This window comes from Cyprinus carpio, chromosome A1 (assembly GCF_018340385.1).
Source record: "Cyprinus carpio isolate SPL01 chromosome A1, ASM1834038v1, whole genome shotgun sequence".
Lineage (NCBI taxonomy): Eukaryota > Metazoa > Chordata > Actinopteri > Cypriniformes > Cyprinidae > Cyprinus > Cyprinus carpio.
The window spans coordinates 1,809,274-1,833,849 of NC_056572.1; the positions used below are offsets into that span (position 1 = coordinate 1,809,274).

Consider the following 24,576-nt stretch of genomic DNA (forward strand, 5'->3'; position numbering starts at 1 on the left):
TAGATTATCTCACATATCCTTACAAACACAAACATTACTACAGAATTTATTTACCTAAAAAAGCTAATGGAAATCATATTTGATTACACTTCAAAGTCAAACAAGCATTACAAACAGATAATACTGTTGTTTACAGATCACGCCCTTGTAATCCCTTTTCATAAACCCTGCATGCATAATAACCGAACGCGCTCATCTTTCTTTCTGCATTCTGTTTTTTATACATAGCACTTTATTCAGTGCTGACTGCACATGAATATCAATCACGACAGCTACTTAAAAATAGCCCTTCCTGACAGTAGAAAAGCCCAGAGGATCGTTTCAGCAGAGCAAGAGAGTTGATGTGTGTTTTCTGTCTGTAGGTGAACGGGTTCTCTCTGATTGGTGAGACACACAAGGAAGTTGTGAGCTTGCTGAAGGAACTTCCTGTGAATGTTTGTGTGGTTTGCAGTCGTCTCATCCCACCCACAGCCAGTGATGAAGATGATGATGATGATGATGGTGACGATGTACAACTCACCCTCAAGGAGCTACTAGCAGAATTTAATGAAAAGGTTTCCTGTCTGCATCATTACAAATAAAACTAATGTTTAAATGTTTGCACTACCCACATTATTAGAAGTGTATTCAGTGTGCACTTGGAGTGTACATTAAATACAATTAAGTGTACTTAAGGGGAATATTATTTCATTTCAATGTTTCTTAACACACTTTTAAAAAGTGCACTTTGTAATAATGTCAAATTGATCGTTTAAAATACAATTAAAGTCATTATGTTTTAATAATCTTTTGTCATGCATTAAAGAAGTACACTTAGTGACTAACATACTAAAGCACATGTAACATACTAGTATGTACTATGTACTAAATTGGACCTTCATTGTTACAAATGTGTAATTACAAATATATTTAAATAAATGTCATACAAGCTTCAATAGAAATGACATTAAAGTATATTTATTTAGGTGACACTTTATTTTAGGGACTAAAACAAATTCTCACTATTAACTAGTAGCTTATTAGCATGCATATGACTAGCATTTTGGCTGTTTATTAGTACTTATTAAGCACATATTAATGCCTTATTATGCATGACTTTATTCTAGATCCCTTAATCTGACCACATACCTAAACTTAACAACTACTTTACTAACTCTTAATAAGCAGTAAATTAGGAGTTTATTTTGGGAAAACTCTTAGTTAATAGTGAATATGTGCTTCCTATTCTGCAGTACACTTTAATCATATTTTAGGCTGTGAAATTACATTTCAAGTCCTACTTAAAAGTAGCAATAAGAACTCTAAAGTTCAGCTAACTGCATTTGAATATAAATTCAAATTAGAATCATTTTTCATTTACAATCAATTACAATTACCATGCAACTACGGAACAGAAAACAGTATATTTAGTTATAAAATTATATTCTTTTAAAGTATATTATTTAGGTAAGAAGCACTCTTTTTAAAACTATTCTAAAGTGGACTTCTTTTTAATAAAGATATTTACTCACCCACATTTCGTTTCAAACTCAATATCACCCTTTTCTTCTGTGTAACACAAAAGGACAAAAATTATAAAAATGTACTTTTGCCAGTCTTTAATTAGCAATTACACAGTGAATAGAGTCAAGCTGCAAAAAACAAAAAAACCTTGTTGAAGAAGCATAAAATGGAACTGACTGCAGAATGCCGAATCAGAATAAAGAATTCCAGATTAACATGTCATAAATTGAAGTAGGCTTTACGAAATGAATGAATGCTAATACTTTTCTCCTTTTTCAAATGAGTAAACATGATTCCACTCATTTTTTTCTGCAAAGCAATACTTACTTTTTCCACTTTTTCTCAAAGGCCGAGCAAAACTCGTCTGCATGCAGAGAGGATGAATGGAGGACAGAGGCTCCTATGCTTTCCCATCAGGCCATGTGGGAGAACGAGATTCAAGTTTATGAGCTGCAGAAAGGCGATTCCGGACTGGGATTCAGTATACTAGACTACCAGGTGTGTGTGTGTGTGTGTCTATACTCAAACAACAAGAGAGCAGCAGAGTATGAGCTCCACATGACTTGGTTTGGGGACTCCCGGTTGATTTGAAATCCTTCTACAACATGGCAGCAGTGTCACCTAATTTATGACCACTCTTCTCTTTCTCTCTTGCGCTGTCACTTGCTGAAACTCTCTCAGGACCCCATGAACCCAGGGCACACTGTGATAGTGATCCGCTCTCTTGTAGCAGGCGGTTTGGCAGAAAGAGATGGCCGCTTGTTGCCAGGTGACCGGTTGATGTTCGTGAACGGGACTGACTTGAGCCACGCGAGTCTGGATCAAGCCGTTCACGTCCTGAAGAGCACTGCTTTGGGCATCGTACGCATCGGAGTCACCAAACCCTTAATGGTAAACTTCTCTGATCCGTTCACAATCAGCTCCATTCACAAGAGCAACAATCGCAACCTTGAGCAGTGTGGGAGAAATCTAGAATCTGAGATAGTGTGTGTCTGTCATCATGGAATGTCAAGGAAGTTTTATTTAAGAGATCTGCAGTATGATAAGCATGCATGTATATCAATTATCTGTGACTAATGGCTGTGTTGACTGCTGAAGTAGTTCCTCCAACTACAGGCACTTTAATGTCAAAGGGGTTTTATTATTCTTGGAAACATTTTATCATATCCATATAGTGTATTTTGCCATTTTTCGAAAGCCTTTCACAAATAGCATGCAAATCCATCAATACAAATAATTATATTACTGTTTTTTTTTTTATAAATACACTGAATGATTCTGTGATGAAGTAAATAATACAGAAAAACAAATGTAATTTCTACATTAATTTAGTTCAGGCAAGAATTCTATATTAATACCCTAATTAATACTGTTTAAGTATTAAAGTTATAAAATTAAGTAAAACCTACCTGTACTCACCTTTCTGATACTGGTGTTCCCATCATGCACTGTGGCATGAATAATCACTTCTTGTATTTGTCACTGTTGCAAGTTGTATTTACACTGTGTTATGGTTGCTTTTGTTGTTTAGACTGAGATGGCATTGCATCGCCTGCGTCATCTTGTATATTCCAAGTCAGTTCAGTGTTTTTGCCCTGAGCTGTGTTATTATCAGTGTAGATCTACTTGAGTTCGATGGTGGTCTTTGTTGTGAACTGGGTCTCAGTAACTGTGGCTCATGAGTCTCTGGTTACTGGAATCTTTCAATAATTAATGTCTCTTGAATTCTAACACCAGCCTCCTAAAACAAGTGGTGCGTTTGTGTTTATGTGTCTCTGAAATCTGCTTTAGCTTGTCCTGGGAACTTCATTGTGAAGTTAAGAGTCCATTGAGTGAGAGAGGAGTAGGACAAGAGTTTGGAGTAGGAGATTTAATACAGCTTTGTCATTGACAGGAGGACGCAGGAGCTGATGTAACCGTCAGCGTTCACTCCGAATATTACAACCAGCACAGCACTTTGCAGGTAGGCTACATATCGCTTTAGCTGCTATAATGCTAATGTGATCTGTTTAGTAACAGTAACATCTGAGCTACATGAATGTTTGATGCTTTTCAAAGACTCTTGACATTTGTTTTTCATGCATAAACTCAGTTGATTGGTCGGTTGTTTACAGCACCGTCTAAAGTTTAGATTTCCTGCTTCAAAATGATGCACTTTTGAAGTGTCCTGCAGCAGCTGGTTTTGGGAATGGTGGTTGTTTTTAACTAGTTGCACTCAAGCAGTTAGTAGGCCAAAGAGAAAGTGCTTTGTTTTTTTTCCACTGACCTAATTTAGTGTGGTCATTCTAGCTGTCAGGGTTTAACTGGGAAGGATATTTGTTGACAGGATTTGTGTGACATCATCTCTTATTCACACGAGGGTTTTGGTTTACTCCAGACCGCAAGTGTGTACAGCACTCGTCCGCTCGATTGGCTTGTTGAGAACACATTTGAGCATTTTGTCATTGATTGTTTTTAACTTTTTAACGGTAAACAAATTCATTTTGCAGTATTTTATAAAGCTGCCTGTTTCTTGCATATTAGTGCAGGTCATTCTATTTGTGTGTCACCACACAGAGTTCTGGGGGGATGAAATGTAAATTAACTAAAAAGTCATTATTTATAATAAACTATCAGTATTCTTGGAAGATTCAAAAGCTAACATGACAATGCTTTTTCGTTTAACGCTCATTTCTAATAAACACTTAACATTTCAAGTTATATAAATTAATTTTTAATGAACAAACATGAATTAAAAATGAAGAATAGTATATTTATAGACCAGCATCAACCTAATAAAGGCTGTAAAAACAGTTGTTAATTGTGATTTCATGTATCCTACCTCAATAACTAATGATTTTTGGATTTTATTTATTTTATACCTTAATCTGCAAGCGTGCATTAAAGTTAAATTAAAAGATACAGTAAAAATGTTTACAATGTTGCAAAAAAATTCTATTTGAAATAAATGATGTTCTTTCTATTCATCAAATAATCCTGAATAAAAATACATCACTGTTTCCTCAAAAATACGAAGCAGCACTACTGTTTTCAACATGTTTCTTGAGCAGCAAATCAGAATATTAGAATGATTTCTGAAGAATCATGTGACACTGAAGACTGGAGTAAAGATGCTGAAAATTCAGCTTTCTATTTAATAATTTGTTACATTTTTAAGCAATAATAGCTGTTTTTGATGTATTTGATTAAGTAAATGCAGCCCTAGTGAGCAAAAGAGGCTTGTGTTTAAATGCTGTGAATAGTAGTGTTTTACTTACCAAATGCATTTTTACTCGCATTTGGTCATTTGTTTATGATCTGGATAAAACACATTGGTTGAGGATTTAAAAGAAGTTAGTGAAGATTAGAAAATTTCATTTCTTGTCTTGATAACAAGGCTTGTATCTGACATCATCTGTTAACAACTTGAAAAAAAAAAGAAAAAAAAGTGCAAGAAATTGCTCATCGGAGGATTGTGAATGTCATTCAGTCACACATTCACTGGCACCGACTCGCCTGGGATGTTTCTCGAGAGCTGAATGCCTGTGTGCTAAATAAACACTCTCAGCACTGGAAATGAAGCATTGCTGCAGGACAGATGTTTAAAAGGGCTCTCAGCAGCTCCAGAGATTTCCCACATTTCACTGAATAAAGATGCCTGATGCTTTCTCTGTTTGTGTTCTAGACAAATCCCCACTCTCAGAACAGCAAGATGGAGGCTGACGCTAAACACGTCTCCATCCCTTCAAGTGGCTATGAGAAGAGCATAACTATAGTCAGGGGAAACTCCAGTCTGGGTATGTTAACCCTGTTTCTGTACATTACACTCTTGCTGTCTGTCTTCTTATTGATCCTCAGTATGTTTGACGGAGAGCTGAACTCTGTGAGAGACCTGTAACATGCTGTGTGTTTGTATGTGTGTGTATAGATGTTGAATGTGTTTGTTTGAGGTACAGCTCTTGGTGTGGATCTTTAACACACCTCACAAACCTTCCTAGAGGAAACTACACATGCAATATATTACATAGGGATGTAACGTTTTGTATTAGTACATGAAAAGGTTTTTTTTTTGCTGACTAGCATGTACTTTAGTTTGTATGTATGTTGTTGTTTTTTTTTTAAAAAGAGTTGTGATTTCTTAGAATTTTCTCTTTCTCTCTCTCTCTCTCTGATGTGTTCACTCAAGTCAAGCTATACTGTATATAAAGCATTGCAGGGCTCAACAATTTTTATTTTTATTTTTTTTTATGCTGGCCCCTTCAGGCTAATAGTTCTGATTTGAACTTGCCCTACCATTATTTTTTTACTGTATTTCCAATATTTTATGCATTAATTTCCTTTACAAAATAAACAGGATGCACAAAAGTGACAGGAATTGCATTTATAATGTTACAAAAGATTCCTATTTCAAATAAATGCTGTTCTTTTGAACTTTCTATTCATCCGTGAATCCTGAAAAATAAAATTTATCACAGTTTCCACAAAAAAAATTCAGCAGCACAACTGTTTTCAACATTCATAATAATCAGAAATGTTTCTTGAGCAGCAAATCAGTATATTAGAATGATTTCTGAAGATCATGTGACACTGAAGACTGGAGTAATGATGCTGAAAATACAGCTGCACATCACAGAAATAAATAACATTTTACAATATATTCACATAGAAAGCAGTTCTTTTAATTTGTAATTATATTTCACAATATTACTGTTTTTACTGTATTTTTTTACCCAAAATAAATGCATCTTGGTGAGCGTATAAGAGACTTTTCACAAATATTAAAAATTGAAACATTTAATAGTAAAAAAGTCTGAAAGAAATATGTTTTGTATTTGCATTAAACAAGTGAAATTATTAATCTAATATTTTAATTATTTATTATATTTTATACATTATGTCAGCTCCACTGACAGCTATAAATTCATTAACAAACTTAAAAATTATGGCATACAATGATTTGTTTGAAATTGTCATCACCCTCAAACTGGTGTGTCTAAGACTTTCACAGATCACTCCACATTTTAACAAAACGTTATGTACTGTATATCAGCTTCAGAGCTTTACACTGTTGATGCATTTCAGCTAAATTGGCAGGAATTATGTTGAATGCATCACAGAATACATGACCCAAAAAGGTAAGTGACAGTCCCGTCGACTGCCCGGAAGCTGTCACACTGGCCTCAGGCCATCGTAATTGTTGAGCCCTGTAGTGTATTTATGCATCTACACCATCACACTGGCAAAGTCATAAGACTCAGTGAAGAATATAGAAGTCATGGTTGCCATTAAAGCTTGATCTTTCTCTCTTTTTTTCCTTTTGATCAAGTATTTATTTCAATGACGTTATTTCGTCTAATTTGACACAAAGATCTGCATGAGTGTTGTTTAATTAATCAATTCCAGCATCCCATTTCACCTTATTTATTTATTTTTTAACATTACAGTCAGTTATTTATGTTGGATGATGGAATAGAGATTATAAACCGTGATGTGTTGTGTGTCTTTTGTGTCATCTCTGTCCTGTGCTGTGCTTCACATGGTCAAACGTGCACTTCTGTAACTAGCGCACTATGATTGTACTGTAATTTGACTGAAACATGATGTTCAAATTGAAAATAAAAACTTCAAAATCAATGAATCTCAAATTCTTTACGACCATAGTGTTGTCTCCATGTTTGATGTGTTTCCTCGCTTGTTAGCTCTTACGTGTGTCTCATGTTGCATGTGTTTTCTCATTGCATGGACTCATAATTGTTAATAAATCAGCTGCATATTATATTTAATATAGGCTTGCATGGTGCATTTTTAAAATTGAGAGCAATTTTGATTTCTAACAGCTAGAAAATAGTACAAAGCCAGCCAGTCACTTTACACCCACAATGAAGTCAACGGCACTGTTTGAAGCTCATTAGCTCAATGTAATACTCGTAAAATGAATTGTTTGAAGGCACACGCTGTGATTTTAATACAACACCGAGTCAAAGCCAACATTTAATATGCCATGAAGGTGAGTGAGGGGTTTTAAGACCCTCTACATGCTACGCCGACACTTTCATTGTTACTTAGAAATAATTAGCTTTGAATAACAGAGTTTGATTCGGTAAGAGTATGTATGACAGTTAGCGAATGATGATATTCCATATTTTGAAATGTCTGATGTGGTTAAACTTGCACTGTCAAGCTAGTCACACCCACACTTTAATACACACATTTTTTGTTAGATACGATGATCTTTATTAAATAAAAATGTCTTAATATAAATACATTCCAAAATATAAAATATTCACTGTTGGGAGAGCCTGGGGCTAGTTGTCACACTTTTTAATTCAGTGCATATTTGTCGGAGTAGGTTTATTTTTGAAAGCCTGTTTCTGTACAGACACATACTTTAGAGTCGTGGCTACAAAAAAAGCAAGAAAAGTAGATACTGTTTATTGAACTCATGTTGACCTTTTCACACTATATGGGGTCATTTGTGACAATGGAACCTTATTATAGGAATTTTAGCACAATTTAAACAGTAAGCCAAGTAATAAACAGCAAATATGTAAAAATATCAGGTTAAAAATACATGACAACTTTTGACAAAATAAGTACATACCCTGAGTAAATACATAAGTGCATATACTGTATGTTCTTATCTATTTAAGTACATACACTGAGATGACTATGTGCATGCATTATTTATTATTCAAAGGTGACTTGACGTGTGTGTGTGTGTGTGTGTGTGTGTGTGTGTGTGTGTGTGTGTGTGTGTGTGTGTGTGTGTGTGTGTGTGTGTGTGTGTGTGTGTGTGTGTGTGTATAGGAATGACAGTGAGTGCCTTAAGGGATGGTTCAGGCATGATAATCCGCTCTGTGGTTCATGGCGGGTCGATCAGTAAAGACGGGAGACTAGCAGTTGGGGATGGAATTGTTGCCATCAATGGAGAATCCACCACCAACCTGACCAATGCACAAGCCAGAGCTATGCTGCGCAGACATTCACTGATCGGACCTGATCTCAGGTGTTCACACACACACACGCACACACACACACACATTCTCACTAACCAAGCTTTATCTAAATGGGAACATAACACTGACTTCTAGTTCCATTGTTTTTATATTTAATGCAAATAAATACAGGATAACCATTTCCAATAACATTTATAATATAATATTTCAAGCAAGTGGTGTTATTTTTATTTTCATAAAATACGTTTGTTGATATATATATGAACAAATAAACAAACTTATTCATGTTTATATTTATTTATAAGTAATTATTTAGATTTATTTGTTACTAAAGTTTGGGGTCGTAAGTTTTTTAATGTTTTCAAAAGTAAAAAAACGGTGCATTCATTTGATCAAAAATACAGTAAAAACATACTATTGTAAAATATTGTAATCTAAATATGTTCTACTGTATTTATATTATATTATATATATGTTTTTATATATATATATATATATATATATATATATATATATATATATTATATATATACATATACATATACATATATATAAATACGTAATATGTATGTAATAATACTTTTTTCAGGATTTTTTGATTAATAGAAAGTTCCTGAAAGAACATTTATTTAAAAATAGAATTCTTGTAACATTATGTCTCACTTTTGATGAATTTAACACATTATTCGTGACTTTAAAGAGATCTTGCTGACCCCAAACTTTTAAACATTAGTTAACTATTTAACATTTTTTAATTAGACTACATACATTCTTTATAAATCTGTCATCTGTTAAAATTAAAAGCTAAAGAAAGGTTAGCATATTTCAGTTAATTAATTTCAGTCAAACCCATTTGTGCTTGTTCCTGTGTGTTTTTGTCCCAGCGTGACGTATGTACCTGCTGCCTTCCTGGACATGCACAGAGCCAGCTATGGCCAGTCAAAACATGAAATAGAAACACACAGAAGAGCTACCGTCCAGCCCAAGCACTTACAGAACCTGCCTTTCAAACCTCTGTAAGGAATCTTTTTGTCTGTTTGCGTTCTTGTTTCTGATGGTGTTCTAACACATGTTTGCTTTGTGTTAGAGAATGCATTTCTGAACAACAGAGTACAGTGGACGCTAAAGGAGTGAATGGAAAGACTCAAGCTGAAGAAGAGAATGAAAGAACAGATAACCACAGTCAAGTAAGACTCAGAGAGAGCGATGAAAGGCTGGAAAGAGACAAAAAGGTGAAGAATGAAGGAACGGCCTTGCAGAGTGAGAACGGACAAAGGCGAGAGAGAGAAAAAGCTGAAGAAGAGACACACGGGAAGGATCGTAGCTCATGGAGTCAGCCTAGAAGGTATCACATAAACTTACAAAACATTAAGACATTGCTCATGGTGATATGGTTGTGTTTTTTTGTCCTAGAGTCACATTATTCAGGGCTGGGGCTACATGTCTTGGTTTCAGTGTGGTGGGGGGTCGTGGCATGGGCAGTCGACTCAGCAATGGAGAAATGAGACGAGGCATCTTCATAAAACACATTGCAGAGGACAGCACAGCTGCATGCAACAGCACTCTGAAAGAAGGAGACCGAATTCTTCAGGTGTGTGTGTTTATTGTGGACTATTGGTGTAAAGTCTGCTGTGCTTTTTATTGCTTATTCTAGCCAACAGCTGCACACTTAGACACTGTCTGAAATTCCAATAACAGGAAAAAGTAGAAAATACTTGGTCAAATAATGACACAGCAGTCTCCACCAATATTTGTACAGACACTCGCGGAAAATAATTGTGATCGGAAAATCTCCAAAATCTCCTGTTAGTGTGTGATCACACAATTAAATACTGAGTAATATAGATTAACGACATGTAGGGTTATGATTAGAGTTAGTTGCTTGCAATCAGAGCTGGATAGATTAATTAGAAATTGTTGTCCGTTAGTGATTACAGATTGCATGATGAAAACTGTAGTTAGTAACGTAATCAAGGTTACTCACTTCTGACTACTTTTTAGATTATTTTTAGATGCATGGTTTAAAAGTAAATGAGAACTTGGGCTGTCATAAAAGAAGAATGCTGATAAACCTTGTGAAGAAGTAGTGCACATAAATATAATTCAGTGTGCATTTGTGGTGATGATATTGATTATAATGTTAACTGTAGTGTGTTATTTGATATAACGATACATTTTAATATATTTTAAATGTACTTTAAATTGTAATTGCAACTTCATCATTACAAATGTGTAATTACAAATATATTTAACATGCAAGTTTCAGTAGAAATGACATTAAAGTATATTTTTGTCTACAATCAGTGCTTCTCAGTACACTTGGCAGTAAACTGTATTTCAAAGACAATGGAAGCAATTACGAAATTACATATAAAGATGTACTTAAGTCATAGTTAAGTGCTTTAAAATGCATTTTGCAATTCAGCTAATTGCATTTAATATAAATTTAAACTACAAAACATTTTCATTTAATTGTAATTATCATGCAATTAAGTGTATGAAAACATTTAATTCAGTTTGGACATAAGTATTCTTTTAATGTATATTATTTTGTTTTAATATGTTCTCTTTTTAAAAGTATGCTAAAGTGGACTTCATGTTGACAAAAGTTGTATGATTTCAGAAGACTAATAATGTAGCACAGGAGATTTTTTCTAATTGTTTTTATTTATTTATTTGCCATTTTGTAACTTGACAGTCCTAATCCTCATTTACTTTCATTATATTGAAGAAAAAAAAAACACCTTTTGTGCTTCACAAGAGAGAGTCAAAGAGGTTTGAAGCAATGTGAAAGAGAGAAAAAAATACAGATTGTCAGATTGGAATAGTTGAATTTAACGGGCTCTTGCTATTTCTGTGTAAAATATACATCAGAAGGCCTGAGGCTGAGTCTAGTTAGTGCTGATGAGCATTGATGATCTCCATCTGCTGGTCATAATAAGCTAATGCATCACTCCTCTGACCTAAATATACTAGATAACAAGATTAGTTTAAAGAAAATCTGGGGCAAACTGGTTAACTTGAAAGCAGAAGTGTGTTGAAAGAAATGAACGACTCTGAGAAAGAACTTCAGACATTACATGTTTAATGTGTGTTGTCAGGTTCAAGGTGTAGATGTGAGTGATTTTACTCATGAAGAAGCCGTTGAGGCGATCCGTAGAGCAGGAGACAGAGTTGAACTACTAGTGCAGAGTCCTCAGGTAATGCACAGATACACACACACACACACACACACACACACACACACACACACATAACCACTTTACAAATACCCATACTCAGTGCTAGAATATACATAAAACATTTATTTTCTTTCTACATCCAGCTTTCAGCTCCTGACAACTGCCCTGAAGAAGACAATGCATCAAAATCTAATTCTCATAATCATCAGGTGTGTTCTTGCTTATGATATTGTGTTTATAATTAGTGTCTTTGAGGTGATGTAAATGCTAACATAACAGTTTATCTCATCTTTAGGAGCCCGAAATCCCTAATAATCTCTCCCCAACCTACCCCTTCAGTCCCATCCCCTTTAAGGTAATGTAGTGTGTGTTTGCATAGTAATAATAATCCAGTATTACATTTTATGAGCTCCACACATATTCAGCCTACTTTAGGATACTTTTAAAAAGGGTACTTATTATGGATAATAATATGCTTTGAAATAATATACTGAATGTAATGACGCTTATTTGTATGTTAATTGCAATTAAATGTAGTTTAAATTTATATTAAATGCAGTAGAGTGCTTTTTGACCCACTTAAGTATGACTTAAGTACATCTATAAGTACTGTATAGTTTAGTTCCTCGAACCATAGTTCCATGAGATCATAATGATGTGGCAGATACTCTTTTCTTCAGCAGATTCTTTCTCATAATTTCTTGTCTTTGAAATACGGTTAAAGTGTACTGCAGAATGTACCGACAAATATTAATGGTATACGCTATAATATACGTTAATGTAATTTCTAAGGAAACTTGATACTGGTTGCAAATAAGTATATTAAAAATACAGTATATTCACTTTAAATGTAGTATTAAATATTAAACACACACACACAAATGCACACACACACACACACACACACACACACACACACACACACACACACACACATACACACACACATATATATACAGTATATATATATATATAAATACGTACATTACATATGGTTCAGTATGTTAGTCAACAGATCAAAATAAGTGTACTTCTTTAAAGCAGGAAGAAAGATTCTTAAACACTATTCATAAAACATTATTAAAACATGTACTTTAATGTATAACATCAAACATTAAAACATTAATTTTTTAAAAAAAGTGCACTTAAGAAACATAGTTGTGAAAGTGTACTCAACACTTAAGTGACCTTTTATTTAATTAATATTATATTACGTGCAAGTAAAATTTTTTAAAAATACTTTTAAAATTTGCACATTCAATACTGTTAAATAGCAGGAAAACTCATTTTTTTCATCCATGAGGTGACAAAAAGTGAATAATTTTAATGAAAGCAAACTTTGTTTTCCCATGTTTCTTTACACAAATTAAGTTACTCTGTTAGTATTTAATAAAAAGAGTATGTATTTTTGGATTGTCAGATTTTAGCTGTGTTGTACTACACTGTTGAGTGCTAAAAATGCAATGAAAGTGAACTGATTGAATAATATAACGACTATTTCTGGTGCCGTTGTAGCGGACAGAAGACTGGAAGTTGGGGAAGCCTCCACATGTAGCTCCATCACTCCTGAAACTGCCCTCAAGACAAGTGGAGACAGAAACCGATGGAGTGCAGCGGGTTCCAGAGAGACCACCGCTGCCAGAAGAGGCTTCACAGCATCACGGCGAGCAGGAGCAGGACTCTTACTGGAGTATGTTTGTGTGTGGCACCTACATAACGGGGACCCAATGTCTCCTAAAAACAGTCAAACCTGGAATCACTAACAATGTGAGGAGCGGTGAATCATTCCTGTGAGGAAAACTGCTTAGTAAACATACCAAATTCAACTTTTTAAAACTGCTTACACACAGTTTCTGAAACTATATGGCTCCGTTTCTCTCAACTCTACACACAAAACCACAAAACACGCACATGACATGCAAAACATTATGCATCTCTTACAAAAGCTCACACGTGCATGTACGTATATACAGTGTGCATGCAACTTTTAATTTATTGAATTTTAATTTGTCTAAATTTTAATGGCTTCTGTACTGTAAAATGACTTATTAGAGCTCCTTTACAGCAGAATTTACATTTGCAACTGCTGCTTATTGTATAAAGTGCTATACAGTCTCAGAAAAGAAGATACAAAAGGTGTCACTTTTCAATAGGTACACCTTTGTATTGGTATTGGTACCCTGAAAGTACAAAAGTCTAAAGTCTCAATTTTTAAAAATTGAGATTTATTCCTCATATGAAAGCGAAATAAATAATATTTCCATTGATGTATGGTTTATTAGGATTGGACAATATTTGGCCGAGATACAACTATTTGAAAATCTGGAATCTGAGAGTGCAAAAAAATCTAAATATTGAGAAAATTGCTTTTAAATTTGTCCAAATTAAGTTCTTAGCAATGCATATTACTAATCAAAAATGAGGTTTTGATATATTTATGGAAGGAAATTTACAAGATATCTTCATGGAACTTGATCTTTACTTAATATCCTAATGATTTTTGGCATAAAAGAAAAATCTTTGATTTTTTTGAATAATGTGTTTTTTTTTTTGTTGTTGCTAATATTATACAGAGACTTAAGACTGCTTTTGTGCTCCAGGGTCACATATTAGTATCTAAAGTGCACATATTACTACCTTAAACGTATAAAAATGTAACTTTTAAAAAGGTACCACCAGAGTGACAGCTTTTATACCTTTTTTTTTTTTCTGAGAATGTTGAATAATAGACTTGTATGAATATTCATAATATATTTACAAAGGACTGTAAAAAGCAATGCAAGGTTGAAAAATGTATTTGTTTCTCTAAGCATTGAGTTTCTAAGTCGTCAAATTAGGTGTACTTACACTATCAAAAAAATGCAAAGGGGTAAAAATAATTAATTTCTTCTTCAAAACTGTTTTTTTTTTCTAAGTGAACAAATGATGTATAAATGTTTTCACACACAATCACTGGCCGTAGTCAGTAACTGAGCATGGCATTAAAAAGTGTTAATAAGGCAGCGTTTCCCAAATTAAACACAAGAGCTGTATGTTTTGATTGATGTGTCTAATGTAGAGAACTGCCTTTAGTGTTTTGCAAAATGTTTTGCAAAATGTAAAATGTTTTGCAAGTGTTTTGCAAAATGCAAAATGTTTGCTTTTCAGTTGCAAACTGAGTGTGTCAGAAGTTCAACTTTTAATGTGTAAGCAATTTTTTCAAAACTGTAGTAAGCTTAGGGGATCAAAAATATTATTAGCTCTGAATACAAGTCAGTGCCTCTATTAGTGTGTTCACTAATATTGTTTTATCTGGATGATTTTACATGTGTGTGTGTGTGTGTGTGTGTGTGTGTGTGTGTGTGTGTGTGTGTGTGTGTGTGTGTGTGTGTGTGTGTGTGTGTGTGTGTGTGTGTGTGTGTGTGAGCAGGCCGCATGCAGCAGAGGTATGGCAGTCTGCCTGGAGAGCTGCAGATGTTTGATCTGGACTGTGGCTCTCACGGCTCTGGACTGGGATTGTGTTTGTCGGGAAACAGAGACGGAGCTCGTGGTCAGATGAGTGTGTACGTGTCAGAGATCAAACCGGACGGGGCTGCTGCCGCAGATGGTCGGGTCAGAGTGGGAGATGAACTACTGGAGGTGAGAACGACTTCCTGAACTCATTTCATTTGGCCAATCAAATTATTCAAGGCTTTATGCTGTATATGTTATAATTAGAAAGCAGACTCATTCAGTTTCTAATGAAAAACGAGAGACTGGTGAATTGTGATTGTTTAAACAAATACTTGTTTTAATATATTTATTAGATAAATATCTAGTAATATATAAATACATATTTAGTGCAAAGGATTAATTTTATTTTAGATAATTATGATCATTGTGAAATAATTGTCAAATATATTAAATGCATTATCAAATTAAATACACATCTGACAGTTTCATGAATAAGTCCCATTTAAAACTCAAAAATATTCAGTATTATTAACAAGAAATAAAGAAATTTGGGTTACACTTTATTTTAAGGTGTTTTGTTACAGTGTACTTATGCATTTAAGTACTGAGTTATATATTAATTAACTATATGTACTTACTTTATGGTTAGGGTTAGGGTTTGGCTTAGGGTTACTTGCATTTTAATTATGCATAATTAATTGTTATTATAATAGTAAGTACATGTAACGTGTAACAAGGACACCTTAAAATAATGTGTTACCAAATTTTGCATTACTTTTTAATAAAAAAATGTATGTCATATCAAAAGATGGTATGTAGATTTGCATGTAAAACTTTTAGAATTGCCCTCAGTCTCCCCAGTATAACTAAAAGAGCAAAACACAGTGAAATATGGGTCTTATCACAGGTCAAGGGTTATTGTTCAGTGTGTTTATGTGTGCATTTTGCAGATAAATGGACAAGTGTTGTATGGACGCAGTCACCAGAATGCAACAGCAATCATCAACAACGCTCCGGCTAAAGTCAGGATTCTGCTCACAAGGTGAGACATGTTCACATGAACACAGATTAACACAAGCTGTCTTCTACGTGCATTTTAATATGCTCTTTATATACATAGCTTATTACTGTGGAGTGCAAACATCTGAGACTGCCATGCATTTTTGTTTTTAATTTGAAACAGCAATAAAGAAAGACTTTGGATTTTGAAATATTTAAAACAAAGAAAGATATTCAGCACTACTTTTAGGTCTATGCCAGCTTGAATGCATGGTGTCATTAAAGAATGTCAATTCATTACATTTTTTTAATCTGATACAGGATACGTTATTTCTCAGACTTTGTATACTACTATGTATCTATGTGTAGTGTATGTGTAGTGTGGATCTGTCACATATTTTGATGCACACATGTAATTTTCTCATCAGGAATAAAGCTGCACAGAAACAGATGACTGCAGGACCAGCAAAGGAGGCAATGGAGACACACACACACTTAAATAAACTAAATACTTCTTAAAACAGAAAAAAGACAATAATTATGGAGCTATGCTTGATTAACAAATTAAATCATTGTCCAAAAAAAAAAAGAAGTTCATTACAATATATTTGCTGCATATTTCTGACAAGTTCATTGATTTTTGCATATTCTTTATTTTATTTTGCATATGCATTTATCTTTATTTACCACATGTCTGCATTACTGGATCTTTTGCGTCATCTAATAACACTTTCATCTGTTTAGATGGACAACTGTCCTGTTATATCTCCAGCCATTCATATCAACATGATCAGAGAAGGTCAACATTCAGTATTATTGCAGGTAAAACAGTCAAATCAAATGTTCGGCAAAAACATGACAAAACAACATCTGCCTGCTTCATTCTCTTTGTTCTCGTGTTTCTGTTTGTCGATAGGATGGAAGGATCAGCAGAGAGGATAAACTGAAGTCTCGTTCCTCAGAGAGCCTCAACATTGGTCTTCCTGCTCCAGTCAATGCCACATCCAATCACAAGCCCTCCTGTCATCCTGCCAGTCACATGTCTCCCGGCCACCGTACGCCTCCGTCATCTGCCGTTTCATCAGCTGATCCCGCAGCCAATCAGAGCTCTCGCTCGGGGCCTCACAGCACTTCGTACTTGGCCCAGTGTTCTTTGAGCTCTGACCCCCTAACGAGTCCAATCATAGCTGGCTGTATAAATACCATCGATATCTGCAAGGGCACCGCGGGGCTCGGTCTCAGCATAGTAGGAGGCTGCAACACAGTGCTGGTGAGAAATTGTAAAGGAAACCAAGTATATTAGACTTAATGGTGTCGCAACAGCAACTTGAATGCAAACCTGAATATCAAATACTACAGCAATGTTATCCATTTTCCAAAAATGAAAATATCACATCATTTATTCAGCCTCATTTCTCTCCAAACTTGATTTTCTTTCTTGCGTGGAACACACAAGGAGAAGTTTAGCAGAATGTTCACGCTGTTCTTTCTTTACAGTGCAATTGTGATATAAAAAAAATTGCAGAATATTTTATCCAAAGCAGCTTACATTGCATTGAAGGAATCCATTTTTTCAGTTCATGCATTGCCTGGGAATTGAACCCATGAGCTTTTGCATTGCTTTAGTGTTTGAGAGATAGGAATTCACTGTGAAAGTAGCTCTTGAGAAATCAGAAGCTATATAATATTTCTGAGCGGAGAACAGATTAAAATTTCATTTTAAATTTTATTTTTTGAGTGAACTATCCCTTTAAAGAAATATTTCATGTCAACTAGTGCAAGAAGTAACTCATCTCTTAAACAGAAAACAAAACTCATTTACAGTGGAAGTGAATGGGGTATGTCTACAGAAGGGTTTTAAACCAGAAATATAAAGTTTGTATTTTATTATTATTTTCTTACTTTGAATTATTTACGACAGAAATGCTTATTATTTGATCTGTAAAGTCGTCTAAACCCTCCTGTTTTTGCTCTTTTTGAACTGAGGGATGAGTCTAAATTACTTTTTTATGTGGTATTTGACAGAAGGTCGGAGAGAGCGCTTGATAAAGCTTATAACATATTCCTTTAAATTAAATATATATTTTGAAGTAACATGTTGCAATCACCAGAAATCAAAATGAGAGTTCAAACAATATTCTTTCTTTCCCTGGGGATTTTTTTATGTGGAAATAAACAAAGATTTTAGATTTTCAAACAGCTAAAAAGAAACGTTATTAAAGATCCTGCACTATTTTTAGGTTAATGCCAGCTTGAGTCGTTAAAGAATGACTGCTTTCAATGCAACTTTTCACTTGAATGCTGATAATATAATTTCTTTCTTTCTTTCTTTGTCAGGGCGTAATAGTGATTCATGAAGTGAATAAGGATGGTGCGGCACACAGAGACGGTCGGCTGTTGGCTGGAGATCATATACTAGAGGTACAGAAGTGTAGCATTCACCAGTGAAGTTGTATAGTTTAGTTTATTGATTGATCTCTTCACTAAGAACTTCTATTGACCCAAGGTATGCATAATCAAATACAATCATTAATGTAGACTGACATCAACAGGGTACAGTGCACATACAGTATTTATGCACAGATTAAACTGAACTGGGGAGATATTGAATCTACTTGTTCTATCCAAGGTTCGTTGAATAGCTCTTAAGTGTAATTATTGTTATCTCCTCCAGGTGAACGGCATTGATCTGAGAATGGCCACTCATGAGGAGGCCTTGAGCGTGCTGCGCTTGAGTCCGCAGCGTGTGCGATTGTGCATCTACAGAGACCTTGGGACAGAAAACCACTCCACACACATCCTCCAGAACCACACACCCGAGGACATGTGGGACCTCTTCGGTGTGGAACTGAACCTCAAAACAGGACAGGGACTGGGGCTTAGCATTGTGGGTAAAAGGTGGGTTGTTCTCAAGGAATATAATTACATTACAGAACTGCATGAATAATACATAGATTCAGCTGTTTTATGATTCATCTGAATTCGTAATTGTATGCATGTCTTTCAGAAATGACACTGGAATCTTTGTGTCTGAGATAAAAAGGGGAGGGGCTGCAGACTTGGATGGAAGACTGTTGCTAGGCGACCAGATTTTGTCTGTGAATGGAGAGGACATGCGAGCTGCATCACAGGACTATGCAAGCGCGCTTCTGCAGGTGCATGCAAATACACTTCACTCAGGAATACAGTAATTAATGCATTTCCTTCATAATCATAATAGGGCTAATTGTGCTCCTCACCTCGTGTGTGTGTGTGTGTGTGTGTGTGTGTGTGTGTGTGTGTGTGTGTGTGTGTGTGTGTGTGTGTGTGTGTGTGTGTGTGTGTGTGTGTTGTAGAGCTGTAGTGGGTCTGTGCTGTTGGAGGTGGCTCGTTTTAAAGCTTCATCACACTACTCATATGGAGATCAGGTAAAGGCTGAATCATTCCTGTCATGCAGTACCTTTTGAACTTTGTGATACAAAACAATAAATATGCATGTGTTATAATTCAATTAAATTTTTTTTTTATTTTTTATAAAGGGTTCAAAATACGCTCTGAACCTATCTTTAGTTACAGAGCATTAAGAAAAGAAAAAAATGGAAGACCAATTAAAACAGAATGATTGGCAATTAAAACAACCTTCTCAAAAAATAAAAAAAAAACCTGAACAACTTAATAAATTGACAATTTGTGATGTTAAAACTTTGTGAAGTTAGAATGCATTGCACATGGGAAAGTAGCATGATTATAATTGTGAATAATAGTAAAAAAAAACTAAATCGATTTCCATCTTTAAAAATTGTGAGGTTTATATTTTATACAATATATTAGATACCCTACTGTTCAAACGTATGGGGTAAGATTTTTTTTATAGAAAGTGATGCTTTTATTCATCATGTATGCATTAAATTGATCAAAATTGACAGTGAAGACATTTATAATGTTATACAAGATTTCTTTCGAATAAATGTTTCTATTTATAGAATCCTGAAAACATCACAGTTTCCACAAAAATAAAAGCAGCACAACTGTTTTTAACATTGATAATAATCAGAAATGTTTCTTGAGTGGCAAATCATCATATTAGAATGATTTCTGAGGATCATGTGACACTGAAGACTGGAGTAATGATGCTGAAAATACAGCTTTGATCACAGAAATAAATTACAGTGCAGAATATATTTCAACAGTTATTTTAAATTGTAATATTTCAGAATATGAAATTTTGATGAAAAGAAATCAGACTCCAAACTTCTGAACGTTAGTGAATTATAAAACTCTTGACACACTGTGCACACCACATATACAGTATATTTAAAGCACACAAACATAACACAACCATCTCAGATCTAACAGTGTTTGAGAGTCTGTGTTGTGGCAGGTGGACGAGCCGGACGTCCCTCTTCTCGCCTCTTTCAGCGCATATGATCGTAAGAGTGTCTGTCACATCACACAGTTATTTACTATTCAGTTCTATTCATCAGTGAGTCAATGCTTTCATCTTTTTGCACAGCTGTGGATGGGAACGTGGACATCAGAACTGTCACCGTTCAGAAGGTGGGTTTGGTTCTACAAGCACTTTCAAAGCATGTTTCCGCAGTAACTGTATGATCCACTAGTAACTGTACGGTTGGTGTGATTCTGTCCCAGTATGAGTGTGAGTCTGTGGAGCTGAGATTGAGAGGCACACGGGGAGATGGAATAGTTTATATCTCCAACCTGGACCCGACCACACCTGCAGCGTGTGCGGGACTTCTGCAGGTACACAGAGAGAATGCTCATCACTTCATATAATACAGGATCTGAAAGCCTTTTCCCCTTTTTCATTATGTTTAGAAAATGTTGATGTTGGAGCCGATAGCCTGTCCTAATAAAGGCAAACATTTAATAAATACATAATCACTGTAAGCCTCTATAAAACTATATGTACACTATCATTCAGAATGTTGTTGATTTTTAAAAGAAATTCATACTTTAATCCTGCATGGATACAAAAGTAACAGTAAAGACATTTATAATGTTAAAAAAGAGATTTTTCTCTTTTTAAAATAAATGTTGTTCTTTTGATTTTTCTATGCGTGAAAGAATCCTGAAAAAGTTACATTTTAAAATATATTACAATAGAAAACAGCTGTTTTAAATTGTAAAATGTCACAATATTATGGTTTTTACTGTATTTTTGCTTTTTTTTTTAAACACACTCACACTTGAGAGAGTTCACTAAGAGACTGTAAAATGTAAAAAATGTAACTGATGCCAAAACTTTGAACAGTAGTGTTTGTGTGTGTGTGTGTGTGTGTGTGTGTGTGTGTGTGTGTGTGTGTGTGTATACACATTTTCCGTTTATTTAGCCTTAATGGAAAAATCAGTCAGTAAAAGCTATATAGTTATTTATAGAACTATATTACCAATAAATTAAAATGCATACATGTATTTGGATTTTTTTTTTGTACAATGATTTGGGTAACAGAGTTGAATGGTTGAGCTGGATGAATTCAAGGAACACTAAAATTTGTGTAAAAATTGAGAAAACTTTTTTTTATTTATTTGCTTAAAATATTTTTTATGGCAATGAACTGTAAGTGATTGTGGAATTATCTTTTGAATTTATGAAATTTAATGATTTTACATTTCATATTTGGTCAAGATGGCAGAGTGGATACAGTGATTTTATGTGTTTAAAACCTGCTAGATTCATTTTATTTTAGATACTAGTTTATCTAACATATCTAATAGTTCCTACTGCAAAAATGTAAATGTCACAGGACACCAAACACACCACTCATGAGAATAGCTTCCCGCCACCCTCAAAAATAATCACCTCTGAATTGTATTTTCAGCTGGGTGCCAGGGTCATCAGCATTAACGGTACATCAACAGAACGTCTCTCAGTTACTGAGGCAAGTGCTCTCCTGAGAAACAGCAGCGGAGCCGTCACACTGCAGGTGTGTGTCTTCAGACACGAATCAAATCATTTCTAGTGTTCAGTCATTCCACACAGTCTTTCCATGAATGTCACACTCTGTGTGTTTGATTAAAGGTGATGCCAAGTGGCTGTGCAGATGGAGCTAGAAAAGATCAGGCATCTTTAATTCACTCCTCACCTGGAGGACACACTACCCACAACCACCAGAGGTACTCAGAATGAATATTTATCATTTCATTATAATGCATAAAAACTGTCAAACTGTGCTGAAGAAGATTCCCATGAAAAATCTCATGAAAAAAAGGTAATATTATTTTTGTATTGTTTTTCAACATAAAAATCAGAAATGTTTCTTGAGCAGCAAATCAGAATATGAGAATGATTTCTGAAGATCATGTGACACTGAAGACTGGCGTAATGATCCTGATGAAAATTCAGCTGCGCATCACAGAAATAAAAGTTAGAAGTGCAAGCAAAATCCCAAATGACCTTTATTCACCCAATAATTACATGTATAGAACTCCAAGTTTATTTCATTGCCAACAGTCTCTTAGTTTGCTTTCATTTTCTGCTTTCTATTAAATGCAGTAAAATTTATGAAGCTCGGGAGAAAATACAGGTCCTGATTTATGCTTTAATTTTTTTTTTAGTTCTTGTGAAGATAATGTTCTTGATTTATATTTCAATTTTGTTATTATTAATTTGCAATTATTTGGATTAAAATACTTTATTTTCTTACAATTGCAAGTTTATATCTCACAATTCTGACTTTATAACTCGCAAAAGATATAAAGTCAGAATTAAGTTTATATCTTTATATGACTTTATAACACACAATTGCTTTATATCACTTTATATAAATATATTATATAACTTCATATCACGCAGTTCTGACTTTATAACTCGCAGTTATGAGTTTATCTCACAATTCTGAAAAAAAAGTAAGAACTGCGAAATGTAAACTTGCAATTGCGAGAAAAAGTCAAAATTGTGAGATAATAATAATCACCTTTTTATTTTTTATTCAGTGTTGTAAACAGGCTTCCATACAACGCTGCTTTCAATGAATCTGTGAAATATATAAAAATTGCACATTTTTACTGAAATGTCTGCTTGCGTGTATTTGTGGAGTCAGCAGAATTCTACACACTAGAGCTCTGATAAAGGATTCTCCTCCAGACCACGCAGACTCCTTATTCAATAGAAGTGTTATGCATGCTTTTTTCATTATTCTAACTGTATTAAGAGATTAATCGTTGCCCTGTTTGCCAATATAGGGTGTCTCTAGGGAGAAAAAAAGGGTTAATTCCATTTGTCTTGTGTGTGTTTAAGTCTCCTCAGTTCCAGACTATCACTCTTGAACGCGGCTCTGCTGGGCTTGGCTTCAGTATTGTAGGAGGATTTGGCAGCTCTCATGGTGACTTACCAATCTATGTCAAGAGCATATTTCCCAAGGTACACAAGAAAGACACTGAAGCTAAAAACTGTGAGTTGAGTAACTCTCTTGACTGCAGTGCGCCACAGAGATCAATTCATGTCCAAACACACGTTCAGTTTGCATGAAACATGCACACACTCCACCTCCTGACATGCATTCATCTGACTGAGAAAGCAACGCTGTTTGTGTATTTGAACGTGAAGCGTATATGTTTCCACAGGGAGCCGCGGTGGAGGACAGACGTCTGCGTCGCGGGGATCAGCTGCTGAAAGTAAACGGACAGAGTCTGGAGGGTGTCACTCATTCTGAAGCCGTCGAGCTCCTCAGACAAACCAGCGGGACGGTTACTCTACAAGTACTCTCAAAAACACTACCGACATGCTGATAATGTCACTGTCCTGTCCAGATGGTCTGCACAGACCTCCAGGAGCAGATCGGCAGACACAGATGGAGATTCTACAAGCTGGATTTAACCAAAACAGAAAAACTCCCAGATTGTACTCTTTTCTAATTGTTCAAATAACTGAAAGAAATGTGTAAAAGTGGGAGACGCCAATAGAGACTAGTGCTAAACCAGTGGTTCTCAACCAAAGGGACTGCAGGATGATTTCAAGTTATTAAAATGTTAATTATTAATATTAATGTATTCATTTAAATCTAACTTGACACCACTTTCCTCTTCAATAAATATTTATATACTGTATATTAGCTACTACTGAGAGCACAAATTATGCATAATTATTTATAAGTGTGGTTCAGTTACACATTTAGGTTGTCATAAATCATGCAAAAAAGCAAGACTAATATATAGGAATATTAACCCAGTTATATCTATATTAGGTATTATGTGTGTAGATGTTGTGAGAGGCATTACATGCGTCTATTAGAATGACAATCAATACTCATCAGCTCATAGATTTATCTTTTTCTACTGTAAATTTACCTGTATACAAAATAAATTATTTTATTGCATTAAATAACTGTCTGTTAAAGTCTCAAATTAGACTACAAATTAAGTGCTAAAAGTGTAATACTGCAATTTTAATTAAAAAAATAAATAAATAATAAAAAAAGCAATGTAGTGAGTTGCAATTAGAGTATAATTGAGCCGTTTTTACCATTCTGGTTCAAGCAGAATGAGCCATGGAGATAATTATAAGCGGCAAACACAATACATCTCTA

At 34.7% G+C, this 24,576-nt stretch overlaps 1 protein-coding gene across 4 annotated transcripts in view; it reads left to right on the forward strand.

The window, feature by feature from the left end:
- The window catches only part of si:dkey-92j12.5 (multiple PDZ domain protein), a 37,684-nt gene extending 13,932 nt beyond the window's left edge, over positions 1-23,752 (forward strand). For 2 of the 4 annotated variants that reach the window (XM_042714821.1, XM_042714895.1), the window contains exons 15-42: positions 363-554; positions 1,852-2,001; positions 2,185-2,394; positions 3,398-3,466; positions 5,168-5,279; positions 8,290-8,488; positions 9,323-9,454; positions 9,526-9,783; positions 9,852-10,029; positions 11,540-11,638; positions 11,764-11,829; positions 11,916-11,975; positions 13,136-13,310; positions 15,030-15,238; positions 16,003-16,094; positions 16,480-16,525; positions 16,796-16,873; positions 16,968-17,321; positions 18,389-18,472; positions 18,726-18,949; positions 19,059-19,206; positions 19,387-19,458; positions 20,412-20,460; positions 20,544-20,587; positions 20,681-20,791; positions 21,871-21,975; positions 22,071-22,165; positions 23,289-23,752. In XM_042714821.1, the coding sequence (XP_042570755.1) occupies positions 363-554; positions 1,852-2,001; positions 2,185-2,394; positions 3,398-3,466; positions 5,168-5,279; positions 8,290-8,488; positions 9,323-9,454; positions 9,526-9,783; positions 9,852-10,029; positions 11,540-11,638; positions 11,764-11,829; positions 11,916-11,975; positions 13,136-13,310; positions 15,030-15,238; positions 16,003-16,094; positions 16,480-16,525; positions 16,796-16,873; positions 16,968-17,321; positions 18,389-18,472; positions 18,726-18,949; positions 19,059-19,206; positions 19,387-19,458; positions 20,412-20,460; positions 20,544-20,587; positions 20,681-20,791; positions 21,871-21,975; positions 22,071-22,165; positions 23,289-23,352 (3,675 nt within the window). In that variant the 3' untranslated portion in view covers positions 23,353-23,752. The remainder of the gene's footprint in view (positions 1-362; positions 555-1,851; positions 2,002-2,184; positions 2,395-3,397; positions 3,467-5,167; positions 5,280-8,289; positions 8,489-9,322; positions 9,455-9,525; positions 9,784-9,851; positions 10,030-11,539; positions 11,639-11,763; positions 11,830-11,915; positions 11,976-13,135; positions 13,311-15,029; positions 15,239-16,002; positions 16,095-16,479; positions 16,526-16,795; positions 16,874-16,967; positions 17,322-18,388; positions 18,473-18,725; positions 18,950-19,058; positions 19,207-19,386; positions 19,459-20,411; positions 20,461-20,543; positions 20,588-20,680; positions 20,792-21,870; positions 21,976-22,070; positions 22,166-23,288) is intronic. The other 2 variants (XR_006153527.1, XM_042714922.1) reach the window with 2 other exon arrangements.
- The last annotated feature ends 824 nt before the right edge of the window (positions 23,753-24,576 follow it).